Here is a 15,969-nt window from a genome sequence, read left to right on the forward strand (position 1 = left end):
ATCTTCAAGGGCTGTCATATAGAGGAGACTGTGGAATTGTTTTCTATGGCCCCAGAAGGTAGGACCAGAACTAATGGGTTGAAATTAAATCAAAAGTTTCCATCTCAACATTAGAAAGAACTTCCTGACTGTTAGAGCGGTTCCTCAGTGGAACAGGCTCCCTCGGGAGGTGGTGGGCTCTCCTTCCTTGGAGGTTTTTAAACAGAGGCAATCTGACAGCAATGAAGATCCTGTGAATTTAGGGAGGAGGTATTTGTGAGTTTCCTGCATTATACAGGGGGTTGCACTACATGACCCTGGAGGTCCCTTCCAACTCTAAGATTCTATGATTCTACAACCTGATAAATCCACAAAAACAAATAGAAAGTTATCAAAGATTTCAGGTTTTCACGGCTGGTAACATCATTAGGGTTTGTAGAGTCTTTCGGGATCAAGTGCCATGTTCTACTGGAGAAAGTTTTCCTTCCAGACATTTCGTTCTCAGCTGCGGAGAACATCCTCAGTGGTGTTGCAGCCGGAGCAGGCGCTCAGACCTTCTTGGCTGCTGCTCAATGCACAGCAGCCAAGAAGGTCTGAGCGCCTGCTCCGGCTGCAACGCCACTGAGGATGTTCTCCGCAGCTTAGAACGAAACGTCTGGAAGGAAAACTTTCTCCAGTAGAACACGGCACTTGATCCCGAAAGACTCTACAAACCCTAATAAATAGAAAGTTGTAACATTCTAATTTTTTCAGTGCTGCAATTTTTTGACATTTTTCCAGGTGACTGAGTTATTTCAGCTCCTTCTAACTGTGTACTCTAGGATTGCACTCTAGGGCTCTAGTATTCTTAGACTGAACTATATTCTTAGTTGTGCAACCCAAACCAAGCTCCATCTGTGCATGAGGATTTCAGTAGTTTTAAATGAAAATTACTGAAACTTGCTGGCCTACTGTTAATATTTATAAGCTGCATTACAGACCTAAGATGCTTGATAGATCACTGAGAAACTGGGCCAATGCCCTGTTGCCAGAACTGGTCACCCAGGTGGTGCTAGGAAGCAGGTGTCCTCAAATCCAAGAAAGCTGCTGCCAGTCTGAGTAGACAATACTGATTAAAGGTCTGATTCAGTACAAAGCAGTTTCATGTGTCACAAAGGCCTCTCTCTCCTGCTCCCCGAATTCTTGCATTCAGAAAAATACTTCAGCTGTACATGGAACTTCGGATTCTCAGATGTCATGGTTATTAGCTGCAGTCAGTCCATGAAGACATCTATTCTTTTATTAAAACGTAAGCATCGTGAAGAGTCCATTCTAACGTCTTTAGACCCCCCCCCCCTTTTTTTTTGCAGAAATGGACGGGAGGTTAGCCTTTAAAGTGGCACAACTTCCTTTCGTTTTTCGTGAATACTGAATCGAGAAAAGCATGGCAGTGAGGGGGCTTTCCTTCTTGTATATTCCCGGCATCTCACATCCAGAAGCAGACTCTACCTGCACGTGGGTGCACCATTTAGTGGTACGCTCGGGGGCGGAGCTGTTTAAAGAGTGTTTTTAAATGAACACACGATTATAGAGCAAGGCTTCTGACATCTATCAGTAAGGCCAGCCTATGATACCTAATTCCTCTGATCTCCAGGCTTCCCAATGGAGTAAACAGGGTTTGGCTTCTCCCCCGAGGCTCTCACCTTCTGCAAAGGGAGGATACCTAGAACCACCAACTTCCCCTCCCCCGGCCAACAACCAAAAGGAGAAATCCCCGGGTACAAACCCGCTTTACGCCTTCTTACCTGCTCTGCTTATCCACCCACTCGCCGGTGGAGAGTCTCCACACTAGCTGCAAGACTTCCTGCACCTGCGCACTAGTAATACCAACCGCGCCGTTTCGACCATAACCGGCGTTGCCGTAAGCTCTGCGGGCCGCTATTGCTTATGGGAGTTGTAGTTGTATTACTGTCTTTTACAGAGAAGAAAACCTCACACGAAAACTGAAGAAGTGTGCATGCACACGAAAGTTTACATTCTGAATAAAACTTTGTTGGCTTAAAGGTGGACTTGACTCCTACTTTGTTCTACCGCTTCAGACCAACACGGCTGCCCACTGGGATCTATCACACGAAAACTACAACTCCCAAGATGCATCTCAGGATGGCTTTATTTTCTCTCATAGGGCAGGGATGGGGAGGAAATAAGGAAATGAATGTATATATGTATTGATTTTAAATTTAATCTGCATCTTATCCAGAAACCCCAAGGCATACATGTGTTGATTTTTTTTTGTTATTAACAAAAAAACCTTCTTCTTTAAAAGGACGGAGCGTTCATTACGTCGTGACGTCACGGGACGCCTACCGCCTCTCAGGCAGAGGAGGAAACGGAAATGATTGCCGCTATTGGTCGGTAGCAGGAAGTAAGGCTCGGTGTCGAGGGGTTTTCTCAGAACCATCGAGGGAGGCGGGCGAAATCCCAGAGAGTCGTGCCCCGGGAAGGGGCTTCGTCAGGGGCCCGGCGGTGAGCTTGGTTGGGCCGCTCCTCTTCCTTCCCGCCCGCTTTGTGTCCCCCCAGCCCCGTTGGCGAGCGGAAGGGAGGGGGTGGAGCCCCGCTGGTCCCTGAGGGGAGTCCCGGGCGGCTGCCTTACGCTCTGGAGGGGCCTGTGGCGTGTCTAGCTAAAGCCGAGGGCGCTTTCGCAGCGACAAAGAACTGGCCCGACGAGGGGACCGGGGGCGAGAGGCGCTGCTGAGCCAGGAAGCAGGCGTGGTCTGAACGGGAAAAAGGGTGTCTGGAGAACGATTTATAAAAATCGCAACAATACTTAGTGTTTGTATAGCACCTTCAAGGGTTCTAAGCGCTTTACACGCGCTATTTCAGTAATCGTACAACAATTGCAGATCAATTTTATCCTAGTATTGGAAGTTGGGGGGTGGACGGGCTGAGCGAGAAAATTATTCCAAGAGTATGTGGGGAGCTTTTGGCTGAGATGAGATCTGAGCTGACATCTTGCAATGCAGTTTGAAGCAGAGTTATGTGTGAAAACCTAGGGTTTTCAAGGCAAGAGATGAACAGAGATGGTTTGCCATGGTCTGCTTCTGTGTAGCAAACTTTGGTGGTCTTCCATCCTAGTGCTGACTAAGGTTTAGCTTCTGAGATCCAATGAGATCAGGCTAGACTAGACCACCCAAATCAGGCTCTAAGCAGAGTTACCTCCTTTCAAGTCTGTTGGCACTGATGGGCTTGGAATGGATCGCCCTGCCAATTTCATAGTTGCTGTGTTAATCAGCCCCATTTGTTGTTTGTTACTGTTTGCAAAGGGGTGTGAGGTCAGGAATCCAATTTGAGTTGTGCAGAAGGGAATGCACCCCTTCCAGATTATTTAAGGTCATGCCTCAAGAGTACCTTCCTTTGCTCTTGTGCTGGGAGTGGGTTCTTTTTATAGAGTGGGATGAAAAACTAAAAGATCTTCTGTACTAGTTGGCCATGTGGAAGATACAAACTTCTCTCTATGAACAAAGGAATGTTTTTTATGTCCCTAGGTAAACAGTGGTTCTATTTGATCTGTCTCCCTGGATAATTGAATGACCAATTCATTGACTACACTAAGTGCCAAAATCTCTTTCTTTTAAGAAAAGGAAAAAAGGTTGAACACTGGTGTTTTTTTGGTAACATAGAAAATTAATTCTTGGCCAGTTCCTAAAAATGGTACTTTGAGTGTTCAGACCACTTTCATATATGCTGTTTTGTTATTTTTGTCAGTGTATGACTTGCTTCTTAGGAGTATTTACATCTCTGGCTAAAGTACAGAGTTCAACACACTACACTGGCTGCTATTGTGAAAACATAATAGAACCTATATATTTGGCTGCACATGCTCGAGGCACAGACACCTTTATGCGTTTGAGACTGAATTGTGTAACAAGTATAGCTATGAAAAACTTTTAAAATGCACTGCTTTTGTGCAACTTAGTTTTGAATGTATGGTGTCTGTGCATAAACGTAACTTTTTAAAACGTCCTCATTAAAAGGACACTTTAATAGTGTTGTTTCATTTTGAGATCTCTCAGGATCTAATATTATTTGGCCTTGAAATTATTTACCACTTTATCTTTTTGAACCCAGTGCCAAGCATATTCGTGTAAATTAGTCCATTTCAGTGAACAGCATTTAGGAAGTAGCTGTAAAACATACAGCTGGTTTTGCAAACATGCCCACACATTTTATAGCATTACCACCCATGCAATTCTGTGTTAGTCATTTGTGGGTAAAAGAGGAACTGATCTTTTAAAAACTGTACTGCCTTGGGCAGCCAAGTGAAGTTCACTTATAAGCAAGCATCTGCAAATCACTTGAAGCATCTATTGTCTCTTTCAGGTTCCTAAGCTGAGTGCAGAAAACAACTGCATCTGACAATCTGTTTTCGGGTGCTGGCATTCTGTCAGTCTTTTACTTGGCTGGTGCCTAATAGCGTAAGCAATACTGGATGTTTGCTTTCTCCTGAAGATCTCAAGAGTTTTTGTTGGCAGTTTTTCCATTGGATTTAGCTGATCTAATCTCAGCAAGAGGAGATCCATGTACACCCCAAGTGGCTCAGTATTGCCCAGTGGGCGTAGGCGAAGAGGCCAAGATGGGAGTGCCTTGCCAAAGCAGCCAGAAAGAAGCCTGGCTTCTGCACTGCCTGGTGCCCTCTCCATAACTGCTCTGTGTACTGCCCTGGCAGAACCTGCCTGGCTACGGATTCATGGGGGCACTTGTTCTCGCCAAGAACTGGGTGTTGCCGATGTACTTGGATATGTTGACCCCGAATTGCTTGCAGGTGAGAGTGAAATGTATAGTGCATGCTTTTGAGCAGTAATTTGAGGTTGTTTTAGCTGTGCTGCATGTTTCTATAATGTTCACTTGGAAGTAAGATCCACCAAGTTGGGAACTTGGTCCAAAGCAAATATGCAGTCTTTTGGCAAATGATAATCAAGGTGGGTTTTACATGTGTGCTTGTGCCTTTGCATGTGATATTGAATCTGGTAGAATAAATAGTAGTCTTTAGAAGTGTAGTGAATTTATTCCCCAATTTAATGTAGCTGAATTTTGTTAAAAGAAACTACTTTCTGCTTTATTCTAAAACAGAATGCTGTGGCTTCTCTTGTAAGATACATGTTTTATATTAAGGATCAACAGCTCCAGGCCCAAATCCAGCATACTGAAGAATTCTATTTTTTCCAGATTCCTAATCCAGAATTAGGAGAGTGGGTGGGGGGGACTGATGTATTGCACTAGGGTAGGAGGCCTAGCCCACCACCATCCATCCCTTTATCAAAATAGCCCCTCAGTAAAGCTAGTTGCCAATGTGGCCAGCATTCTGTAATCTTTACTGCTTGTAAGTGCAATGTTTAGTTTGGAGTGTTAGTCTAATCCAAATTAAAGCGTTTAAGACCCAGTAATTTCAATGAGAGAAAGGCATATGCTTAACTGGGATACTTAAAAACATAGCCCTTGAGGAGGGAGTGTGACTCAATTGAAAAGTCCATTCTTGGCATGCAGAAGGTCTCATATTCAGTCCTTGGCATCTTCAGGTAGCAGGTGCAAAGAGATTTGGCTGGATCTCTCAGCACATAATTCTCTGCAATTTAAGTTCCCAGAAAGCAGAACATTTCTTAAGCTGTAGGTGTACGACCAAAAAGTCTTAATTACTGTCAAGGAAGTTGTATAAGTGTGCTTGCCTGTTCAACTGACATGTTTGCTTAACAAAGCTGTTTCTTTAACATATCGTCTCCCTCACCCTCTTCTATAATATCTTTCTATTTATTCACTTTAAGATTAGCATTCTGGAGAGGAATTATAGAGGACAACAAGGTCAACTCACAGAGTATACACATAACTAGCCCAACTGATTTTTTTTTTGCAAACTTTGCCACTTCAGCTGTGTGTAGTTAATTTTCAGCCCAACAGTTGGCTGGGCACCAGCAGGTTTTCTACCAGACACAATAGCTTTCCACTGTTAAACTGCTACATTTGAGAATTGCAGTGTACCCCACCTGTGACTTTTGTTCCTCCCACTACCCCAAATAGTTTTGCCCAGCAGTCTTCATGTGTAGATGCTCCCCTGCATGGTACTCCCCCCCTCTGCTTCCTAAAAGTCCTTGAATATTGCTTAAATCTCATAGCTCTCAACCCCAGCCAAAATGGAGTACATGTATGTGTACATTAGCTCATATTCACCTGTTAAACTTGCCTTTCTCTTTACTTCCTCCCCTTAACATTTTGTCTGCCATTGGAGTATATCTGTGATTTGCTGTCTGCAGGATGGCAAGATATAAGTAATAAAAGCAGAATGTAATTATATGGATGAGAACAAAAGGAAGTTGACTTCAAAGGAGGCTGAATCATTCTGATGTCCCTTGCTGTGGCAGTCTAGCTTTGTCTTCAATGCATCAGGCATTTTGTGAATATTTCTTTAGTATTGGGTTATGTGACTACTGTGTTGCCTACAAAAGAAATGTATCATGCTTGGTTTCAGATGATTGTATTGAATAGGCTTTTATGCAGCCTGTTGTCATGGTGAAACTGATATAAAACACGACTGCATAGTGTGATGAGCAGGGACTCAGCTGCCCAACACATCCTAAAGAACTTCTTGTTAGAAACTTCTGGATCCTAGATCTCATTTTCTAAAAACCATTTTAGCCTCCAGGCTTTCAAAGACTAGATAAATAAGAACTAAAATAAGGAAATGAGAAACAAGTCCTGTTTCCCTAGCATTTGAGGTCTAAGGCCAATGATTCCCCCTCCCCAAAGGACAGATTCACAATGTTAACTTTTGAGAGTGTTTGATGCAATGCAATCATTGTAAGGCAGCTTGGCAAATAAGCCTATGTAAATTATTATCCAGAAAAACGTTTGCTAGTCTGCTTGCCCTTGCCTACCTGTGTGATCCATTGATGGTGTGAAGGAAAAGAGGAACCAGTTATCTCCCAGCTAATACATGTTCACCTCCTTGGTTGTTAAGATTAGGTTTTGCTCACCACAGGTGACCAGTGTTTCACAAGTCTGGTGTAAGGTTGAATAAATCAAACATATTTGTTTCCTTAATGCTTAGCAGAGCCCAAGGTCTTGTGGGAGAAATACACAGCTCGACAAGTATGCCATTGCAGGGGATGAGTTTCAGATTATTTAGGACCTGGATCTCTTGAACCATGAGGCTTTCCTAAAATGAAGGAGCTTTAGAATTCTTTGTGTCCAGTGGCAGCCCATGTCTAGCAGCATGGCAAACTACATCTGAAATGAAGGGGAGATTCCAAACCATTTGTGATCTAGCACTGGAAGGGTGCCAGCCATTCAAAGTTTTTAAAAGTCAAGAATTCTGTATGACTAATGCAAGCATTTTGTGTAAGCCTAGGCCACTGTTTGGATTACAAATGGCATGTATATATAAAAATAAAACATATTATAGATGGAAGGTCCTCTGCAAAGGGACCTGTCTTTTTCTTGTTATAGTGCCAGGTACACTGATGGTACTATAAGAACAATTGTCATATTTGTTTGCTTTGAAACTTTAAAATCTACCCATTTTCATTTGGAATTCTGCCAGATAATGAGACTAGTGGTCAGTCAAGGCATTTAATTATATGCAACCAGAGAACATGATGCCCAGTTTGAGCTCCTCCTCTTAGTCTGTTTTCAGTCAGGCTCTCAGTGATGGGTGTTGCCTCTCTGTACATTAGCTTATGAGATTGCAGTGTGTTTGAAAATGGGCCACTATAGTTGATTTGGATTTTTCACCTTGTTGCCCTGGTGAAAGCACAACCTCCCCACCCCTTTGTTAAGCACCTAAGTCAGTGGCATTGTAAATACATGCCTCAAAGGAAGTGCTTGGTCTCAAGGGAAGTTGAAAGATCTGAGTCAGACAACCTCTTGAGCACATTAGGAGCAAGTTATAATAGATGCTCATAACAAGGCTGTCACTAGAGCAATAAAACTTAAGTTTATAAGCTGAGAATGCTGACTGTGCCATTAGCAAATGAAGGGCAGCTGCTTCTCTTATACAGTTGCCCCAAGGCTATTGCCATTGGTGCAGCCAGAGGCAGAACCTTACGTGAGGTCTGTAGATTTATCATATACTTGGAATTTGGTATTTGGCACCGAGAATAGTTTTATTTAAACATAAAAATAGGTCTCTGACCTTTGTAGTTATAGGGTATGGCTTCTTTAGAAGCAAAATGATGCTATGGTAAGGTTCATATTTTAAAAGACCAGAGCATCTGCTGTACTTTCGGTAACTATTTGCCTTAGCAAAATCTAAAGCCACTGGATAATACTAATCATCCCACGGATTCAGCAAATTAAGGCATAATTCTGATTTCACAGGTGGGGAACTGATCCAAGAGTGACTTGCTCAAGTGAAAAGCTCACTGGATCCTTTGACTTCAGCAAAACAAGGAGTGCTTGGTTCCTTTTTTGTGCATAGCTTGCTGTAGACAATGTAAGCTGCTTCACGCTGCTCATGTGGCATTGAAATGGTTAAAAATGTTACGTTTGTCTTCAGCATGAGTCACTCACACCACTCCATTCAGACAGCCTTTTCCATCTGGTGCCCTTTCTTAGGGTTGCTTGTTTGGCAACAGACACATCACAGGCTTTCTCAGCGGTGGGTCCTCCTCTGGAGTGGCTACCTAGAGTGGGTGCAGAGGACACCTTCTCTGGCTGCATTCAGGAAGGCCTGCACGATGGTTTCACTGCAGGGGGCATTTTGTTGAGAGCAAACCGTTTTGACTATGATTTTATGCCACGTATTGTTGGTTTTTTGATTTGGTTTTCATCTCAATATTTAACTTACCTTTTTGAAGTCTTGCAACTTATTGCTGCTGGTTTCCACCTTGACTCTAAAGACAGGAAGCAGAATATTAAATACTTCAAATAAATAAAAAGGTTAGATTGTAAGCTTAGCTGTCTAATCAGAGACTGCCTCAGGTCTGTGTTTCTCAATCTTACCCATCACTTCTAATGTGGGCCAGAAATTTTTCTGTGGAATATTTGTCCACGGAAAATTTTCCTCCCCATATACTGTCTTTTTATCTGTAGTTGTCAGGGTTGTTGTGCTGCATATCCATCATATCAGGTGGGCTAAATGTGAGATGAAAAATGAACTAACCCCAGTGCTTGTACATAGGACAGAAATTTATGTAGTGTACTTGTCATCTTTTGCTGACATGTATTAAATTTTGTTAATGCTATTTTGTTTATTTCTTGGGATTTCTATCCTGCCCTTCCCTGCTAGTGGGCTCAGGGCAGGTTACAGCAGACTAATAATACAGGTAAACCCAATCCATACACTCCAAGTTAAAACCAAAGTCAAATTAAGAAATGATGGCAAGCAAAAATGTAACAAAGTCAACAGCATCCCAGGAATGTAGTGTAAATGTATGTGAGGAAACCCACATATCAAGCAGGTGGGCCCAGACTAACACCTATAGGGTAAGTTGGTGTAGTTCACAATATAGGTGGGTGAGAGTGAGGGATGCCAATGTAATCAAACACCCGCGGCCTCAACCAAAGGCTTGGCAGAACATTTCTCATTTCCAGGCCCTGTGGCATTGTAATAGGTTGTGCAGGGCCTGATTTTCTTCGGAAGCATGTTCTACCAGGCCAGAGCCGAAAAAGCCCTGATTCTGGTCGAAACTAAGCAGATGTCTTTTGGTTGAGGATGACCAGATGATGATGTTCTAACAAGCTTAGTGCTCTCTGGGAGACATACGGGAAGAAGCAAGTATGTTGGTCCATGACTGCATAGGGCCTTAAAGGTTAATACCTTGAACCTGATCCAGTACTCAACCAGAAGCCTTTGCAGCTGACACAGCACTATGTGAATGTGCATCCTTGTAGATGTCCCAGTCAGCAAGCATGCCACTGCATTTAAGTATTTAGATTTGTGTCAGATTTTTTTCTGATTTTCAGCAATGTTTCTGATAAAAATTTTACTGGAAAACTCATATAACTGTTCACCATAGATGAAAAATAAATGTTTAGGCCCTGTATATTCTGACACAGCTGTACACTTATGAAGTTGAATTTTCAGAAAGATCTAGGAAGCTTCTGTTCTTATAAGCAGCAGTGATGCTTGCAAAAGCTCAATGTTTTGGATTGTCTTTTTTTCCCCCCTCCCTTCCTTGTTGCAGACTACTGCATGAACCCCCAGACAGTATTACTACTCAGAGTTATTGCTGCTTTTTGCTTCCTGGGAATTATCTGCAGCCTCTCAGCCTTCCTGTTAGATGTCTTTGGACCTAAGCATCCTGCTCTGAAGATAACTCGGCGCTATGCATTTGCCCACATCCTCACAGGTAATGCCATCCATGGGTAGGGAACTGGCCCTCTATTAGGTTTCCTCTGTGGTCCTTATCGTCATAGCCCTTTTCCAACTGAGTTTGAAAACCTGAGGTGGAGTTGGTTCTGGGGCTACCAGATATCTGGCACAGCTCCAAACAAATGTATTTGGCAGCCAAACAGTATCCTAGGCAGTGGCTGTATAGTGCCACATCTCTTCACTCTCTCCCTGAGATAACTTCCAAAAATCTCACCATTTCCATTAAGCCTTTGGCTTAATCCTAGTCAAAGCATACCCTAAATATGTGGAACTGCATTTTGCCTATCGGCTTTGTTACCTTTTCCCTCTGTATGGGTTATCTCCTTGTTATGTCAAAACACTATGTGAGCTTACTCCTTGGGGCAGACCTTGTGCTTCTGTTTTACATAAACAATATTTCACACAATATTTTAACAGTTACAGTAGCAGTTACAATAAGCTTGCCATGGGGCCATGGAGTCCTTTGGCCCTGGAAACACACAGAAAGATCTGAAGTGCTGTGCTGACCTAGTGTAGGCAATAAGACCTCACATCTATAAGATCAGATTGCTTTTTCAGTACTTGTTAATTGTCATTCCACTTTCTACTGTGAGTGAGGGAAAACTTTCAGAGCAAGAAGCCAGGTGTTACATATTTAATTTATACCCTACCTTTCTTTGCAATGGTGATCCAAATTGGCTTACATCAATCTCATTGCCTCCATTTTATCTTCATGACCACCTTGTTAGGTTGGTTAGGCTGAGAACAGGGCCGTAGCCCGGATATTTTAGGTTGGGGGAGGCTTTTTAAAAATTCAGGAGGTGCTCAAATTTTTTAAAAGCTCCCCCACCTAAAAAATCCTGAGAAGCCTTCCACCTTTTATTCTCCTGTCCAGCTTGGCTGAGCAGGAGGTGGGGGAAGAGAGGTGAAGCTGACAGGTTGGCTGTCTGCTTCTTGCAGCCAGCCAGCTGTGAGAAGCATGGGAAACCACCATCTCTTGCTTTCTTGTCCTGCTCTCCTGAGCATGAGGGGAGAGAGGGGTAGGGCTCTCTGTGCTTCTAGCAGCCTCCTGCGCCCTCCCCTCTATAGCTATGGGCCTGGCTGAGAATATGTGACTGGCCCAAGGTCACCCAGCAAGCTTCCATGCCTGAGCAGGGATTTAAACCTGGGTCCACCATAGTCCAACACTCCAACCGTTATACACAACACACTGACTCACTTGTTAATGTTGTCTCTGGCAAAATGGCAACCCATGATCAAGAACATCCCTTTTAAGTTGAAAGGAAGAAAAAATGTGTCCACATATTTTAAATTCAGATTATCTAAGCCCTTTCATTTCATTTTCACCTTCCACCCATATGTGTCCCATCTGCTGTATTCATAGGTTTATTTTCAAAATAGTGCTATAGGTAAAGATGTTCTTAGCATCACTGAGGCAGTTGCCATGTAGCTCTGTGCTGTGGCACCAAGCTGCTCAAGCAGTTCCTTCACTAAGTTTCCTTGCTTTCTGCTTCTGCCCTCAGTGCTGCAGTGTGCCACAGTGATTGGGTTCTGTTACTGGGCCTCTGAGTTGATCCTCGCGCAGCAGCAGCAGCACAAAAAGTACCACGGCTCGCAAGTCTACGTTACATTTGCTGTCAGCTTTTATCTGGTGGCTGGAGCCGGTGGGGCCTCCATCCTCGCCACAGCTGCCAACCTGCTGCGCCACTACCCCACTGAAGAGGAGGAGCAGGCCTTGGAGCTCCTCTCTGAAATGGAGGAGAATGAACCTTACCCAGCAGAGTATGAAGTGATCAACCAGTTCCAACCACCTCCAGCGTACACACCATAATGCTACCATTGGCTGACTGGAGGGAGAGGGCTTAGACTTTTCTTCCAGTCCATGCCCCCCACCCCCAGAGCCTAGCTGCACACTTTGGCTTGGGAATGGATTCCCTTGCAGAGCCACTTACTGGTACTTCTTTTCCAGGTGGCTCACTTACTTCCAGCTATGGAAAGAACTGTCTTTGGTGGGTCACCCAAGCAGGGGTTTTTCCTTAGGCATTGACCTCCAGAGCAACCCTTTGTTCTTGGGTGGGGGTATTTTTTGTTGATTTTTTAGCCCCCTGCATTGTTATGTAAAGTGACTGACTGACTGACCAGCATGACCCAGTAGCGCTGTGCTTTCTGTGTGACTCCAGTGACTGGCACTGCTGTGTGGTGGTCCACATGCTTCGCAGTCCAGTACACATGCTCCCATTCCAAGAGGAAAAGCACAGTTGCTCCAGGATGAGGGCTTCGCCTTGGATGTGACAGAGATGGCACGTGCACAGCTTAACTGGGGATGATCCACAATTTTGCATTGTGAGGAGATATTTCATGCTGGCATAACTACTCAGAGTAGTGAATTCAACAGTCACGCACTGTTTATTATCCACCCAAGCTCAATGCACCTCTTTCCTTTTTTTCAAAAGAGAAAAATGTGACTTGCATCAATATTTATGGGGGGGGCGGGAGAGTGTGCTCTGCATTTAGCACACTTAAAGGTGGGAATCTGGTCTCTATGCACTGGTTTGTGGGGAGGTGACTCCTTTCCATTGATATATGTACTGCCTGGAAGGCACGGTACGCTTGCTGCCGCCCCTGCTTCATCCACTCCCACATTCTGCCTCATGCTACTTAACAAAAGCATTTTGCACTTTATTTGCTGTTCATGCAGCCCTCCTTCCCTCCCCAGGTACTTAGAGGAGGGAGAGTCAATAAAACTTGGCAGAACCAGCTCCAGGGTATTGCCACTATTGAGATTCTCTTGGATAGGTTTGCAGGTACTGGACTCGATTGAGGGTAATGGAACAGGGCTTGGCCCACAGAAGGAGTGCCATTCCAATTGGGGCATACTGGATTGGCATTGTTGCTACAAACACACAGCCTATGGTAAATAGGCTAAGGATGAGTTTTTTAGAAACACTGGGTTTAAAGAGTCAATGAATAGTACTGAAATTTGTTTAGTGATCATCATCTCATGTCTTGTGGATCTAGATTATATGCAACTACCTGGCCTTGGGCATAATTTTAATCTATTTTTACTTAAGCCTTTTAGTACTACCCCTGGTCCTTAGCCCCTCTAACCCCAAAATATGCTTCTTCCAAATTGAGTGGGTATGTCAGGGAGGGTCCTGTTTGTTAACAGGCTGTGATATAAGAGCCTTTGAAATGAAGAGAAAAATGACTGACCCAGTGATAAGCCACTAGAATAAGCAAGTGATTTTTTTTTACTGTAGCCATCTGTTGCTGACTGAGGCATGGCTTGTCAAGCCATGACGACCTGTCAAGATTGTGGTTCTTGTTTAAAAAACTTAATGCCCTTTCCATGCTTTCAGTATGGGGTGTGTTCTTAATAGATGAGGTTCAGTTATGTTTCTATACCTGATTAATGGTACTGCCCTGTACTAACACTGAACCTATATCCAGCGGGCAGTGGTATCTCCCTCCTGAATTAATATCTTGGTTTGATTTACTAGCTTCTCACTGACCTTCCCATGTCTGTTCCAGTTCCTGCAGGGTCAATTATGCACAGGACAATATGTATGTCCAGGCTACAGATAGGAAATGTTAGATGTCCATCTAGAGGAAGGCATGACATGTAAGTGGTTCTATTGGGACAGTGGACCCAACGCTCTATTTAAATTCTAGTGTGTGACACTTGACCCTCTGTCATGTCATCTGAAAGATACAGAGGAAAATGACCAAGCTTTAGAGTTTCAGAACAATGCGGTGTGAAAGAAAATGTAGGAAGAGCAATTATTCTTTGCATAAGGACAGCCAAAGGCTTTTATTGCACTCCAGTCTAATAGATAATCTGATGCAAGCCTGGGTACACCGCCAAAAAGAGAGTATCCAGTGGTTCAGCCTCAAATTTTATGTCCTGTTCTTGCTACTTGGTCACCCTCGGATCCAGGAAAGGACCTATCAAGAATTCACAAAGTGGACTTCATAGCACCTTTGGGTGTGCTGCAAGTGGAGGTTATCCCTTCTCTTCTCCCTTCAGTGTGCTGCATATGAGAGAAGAGTTTGACTGTAAATAGTGTGCATAATTTTACTGTCTCCACTTAAACTCTAATCTTTGGATCTTGAAGATATTGATTTGAAGCCTGGGGATGTTGATTCCTTTCTTACAGTTGTCTCCTTCACTGGCTCTGGGAAGGGAAAGCAGCACTGGCAGCACCTCCCTGTGCCAAAAGGAGTTGGATTGGTTTCGGGGATGGAAATGGCTTCACTCAGCAGTTTTCCACAGTTGGGACTTGACCAAAATTGATTTCCATGTAATCTGTGTACTTGGTTACTGTGATCACTTTTACACCTTGAACATCATTCATGAGGCACTGTTGATTAAATCTGTGTCTAAAGTCTTGGATTCCTTTTTCTACCGAAAATAAAACAAGAATGTAAATAGTCTCTCTTGCAGTGTTATGACTTTGGCTTGTGGTTCAGTAGTGGGGGCATGGAAATAAAAATCTTGTACAGGCTTCCTGTTAGAATATATTCACTGACTAGTGTTAGTATTGGTGTATAATCTACATGCTAAATAACTAGATATAATAAACCAGATGTAATAAAGCATTAGAATATATTCTAGGAAATATTCACTGACTAGCGTTAGTATTGGTGTATAATCTACATGCTAAATAACCAGATGTAATAAAGCATGCTTCAGGACTTCTGCAGCAGCATGCAAAATGTTTGCAGAACTGCAAAATGGTGTTTACGTTTTACTAACCTGCCTTGAATCTGTATGCACCTGAGATCATAACAAAGAATGAGGATTTCTAGTATCTCTGAATCCCTGTAATGCATAGTAAAAGACAAAGTCAGCCGCTGAAAAATTGTATGCACAGGGCTTGTTTTGTAGGAAAAGCCCAGCAGGAACTCATTTGCATATTAGGATACACCCCTGATGTCACTATTGTTTCACATGGCTTTTTTGTAGAAAAAGCCCAGCAGGAACTCATTTGCATATTAGCCTCCCCCCCCCAGTACCAAACCAGCCAGAACTGCGTTCCTGTGTGTTCCTGCTCAAAAAAAAAAAAAGCCCTGTATATGCATATCTTCACTCCCCATGATTGCCTGGATAAAAAGTTCTTGTTTCACAAGGCCACTTGGAGTTGATTTTTGGGTCCCTGAAGGAAGAAAATTCCAAAGTTGTGTAGAATGAATGATTTTAGAAAGTCACTATATATACTGTTTAGAGAAAGTATTATCAAGAGATTGTTTATATAGCACATATATAAATAGCACATATATATATAGCACATATTTATATAGCACGTTTATATAGTTCATATATATATATATGAACAGAGTGCAGGTGAATGCAATACAATAGTAGCTTTTACTAATTGTATATAGGAGAAACCAAAGGACAGGTAGTGCTTCTATCTTACAGCAGGGAAATGTGGGCAGAAGCACTATTGATGCATAAGAATAGGCTGTTTAAAAATATTAAAAGTGAAGGCATTGGGGGAAGAAGAAAATGTAGGGATCAACTTGTTTTTTTAAAAAATCTGATACTGAAAAAAAGAGCAGCAGAAATTACATGTACTATTGCTCTTATTTGGAATTGAGTTTGCTGTTTTGTGTTGTCTAGGTTCCTATGCCTGTGGATTTTATTCTCAGAACACTATCCAGCTCAC

General features: G+C 43.0%; 1 protein-coding gene across 2 annotated transcripts; it reads left to right on the forward strand.

The window, feature by feature from the left end:
- The first annotated feature begins 2,349 nt into the window (after nt 1-2,349).
- Nucleotides 2,350-14,734, forward strand: TMEM127 (transmembrane protein 127). 2 transcript variants are annotated; one of them, XM_060250750.1, is made up of 4 exons: nt 2,350-2,484; nt 4,339-4,780; nt 10,134-10,298; nt 11,824-14,734. In XM_060250750.1, exons 2-4 carry the CDS (start codon nt 4,537-4,539, stop codon nt 12,129-12,131), a joined length of 717 nt encoding a protein of 238 aa, XP_060106733.1. In that variant the 5' UTR covers nt 2,350-2,484; nt 4,339-4,536; the 3' UTR covers nt 12,132-14,734. The 2 variants fall into 2 exon arrangements, with proteins under 2 accessions (XP_060106733.1, XP_060106734.1); XM_060250751.1 differs by having other exon boundaries at nt 2,359-2,790.
- Nucleotides 14,735-15,969: the final 1,235 nt, after the last annotated feature.

This window comes from Heteronotia binoei, chromosome 12 (assembly GCF_032191835.1).
Source record: "Heteronotia binoei isolate CCM8104 ecotype False Entrance Well chromosome 12, APGP_CSIRO_Hbin_v1, whole genome shotgun sequence".
In the NCBI taxonomy this organism is placed as follows: domain Eukaryota; kingdom Metazoa; phylum Chordata; class Lepidosauria; order Squamata; family Gekkonidae; genus Heteronotia; species Heteronotia binoei.

Excerpts from the sequence above, each read along its gene's own strand:
- TMEM127 (XM_060250750.1), top strand. The coding sequence starts at position 4,537 with ATGTACACCCCAAGTGGCTCAGTATTGCCCAGTGGGCGTAGGCGAAGA. Across the intron at positions 4,781-10,133 it reads TGACCCCGAATTGCTTGCAG|ACTACTGCATGAACCCCCAG; the intron begins GTGAGAGTGAAA and ends TCCTTGTTGCAG. Across the intron at positions 10,299-11,823 it reads ATTTGCCCACATCCTCACAG|TGCTGCAGTGTGCCACAGTG; the intron begins GTAATGCCATCC and ends TTCTGCCCTCAG.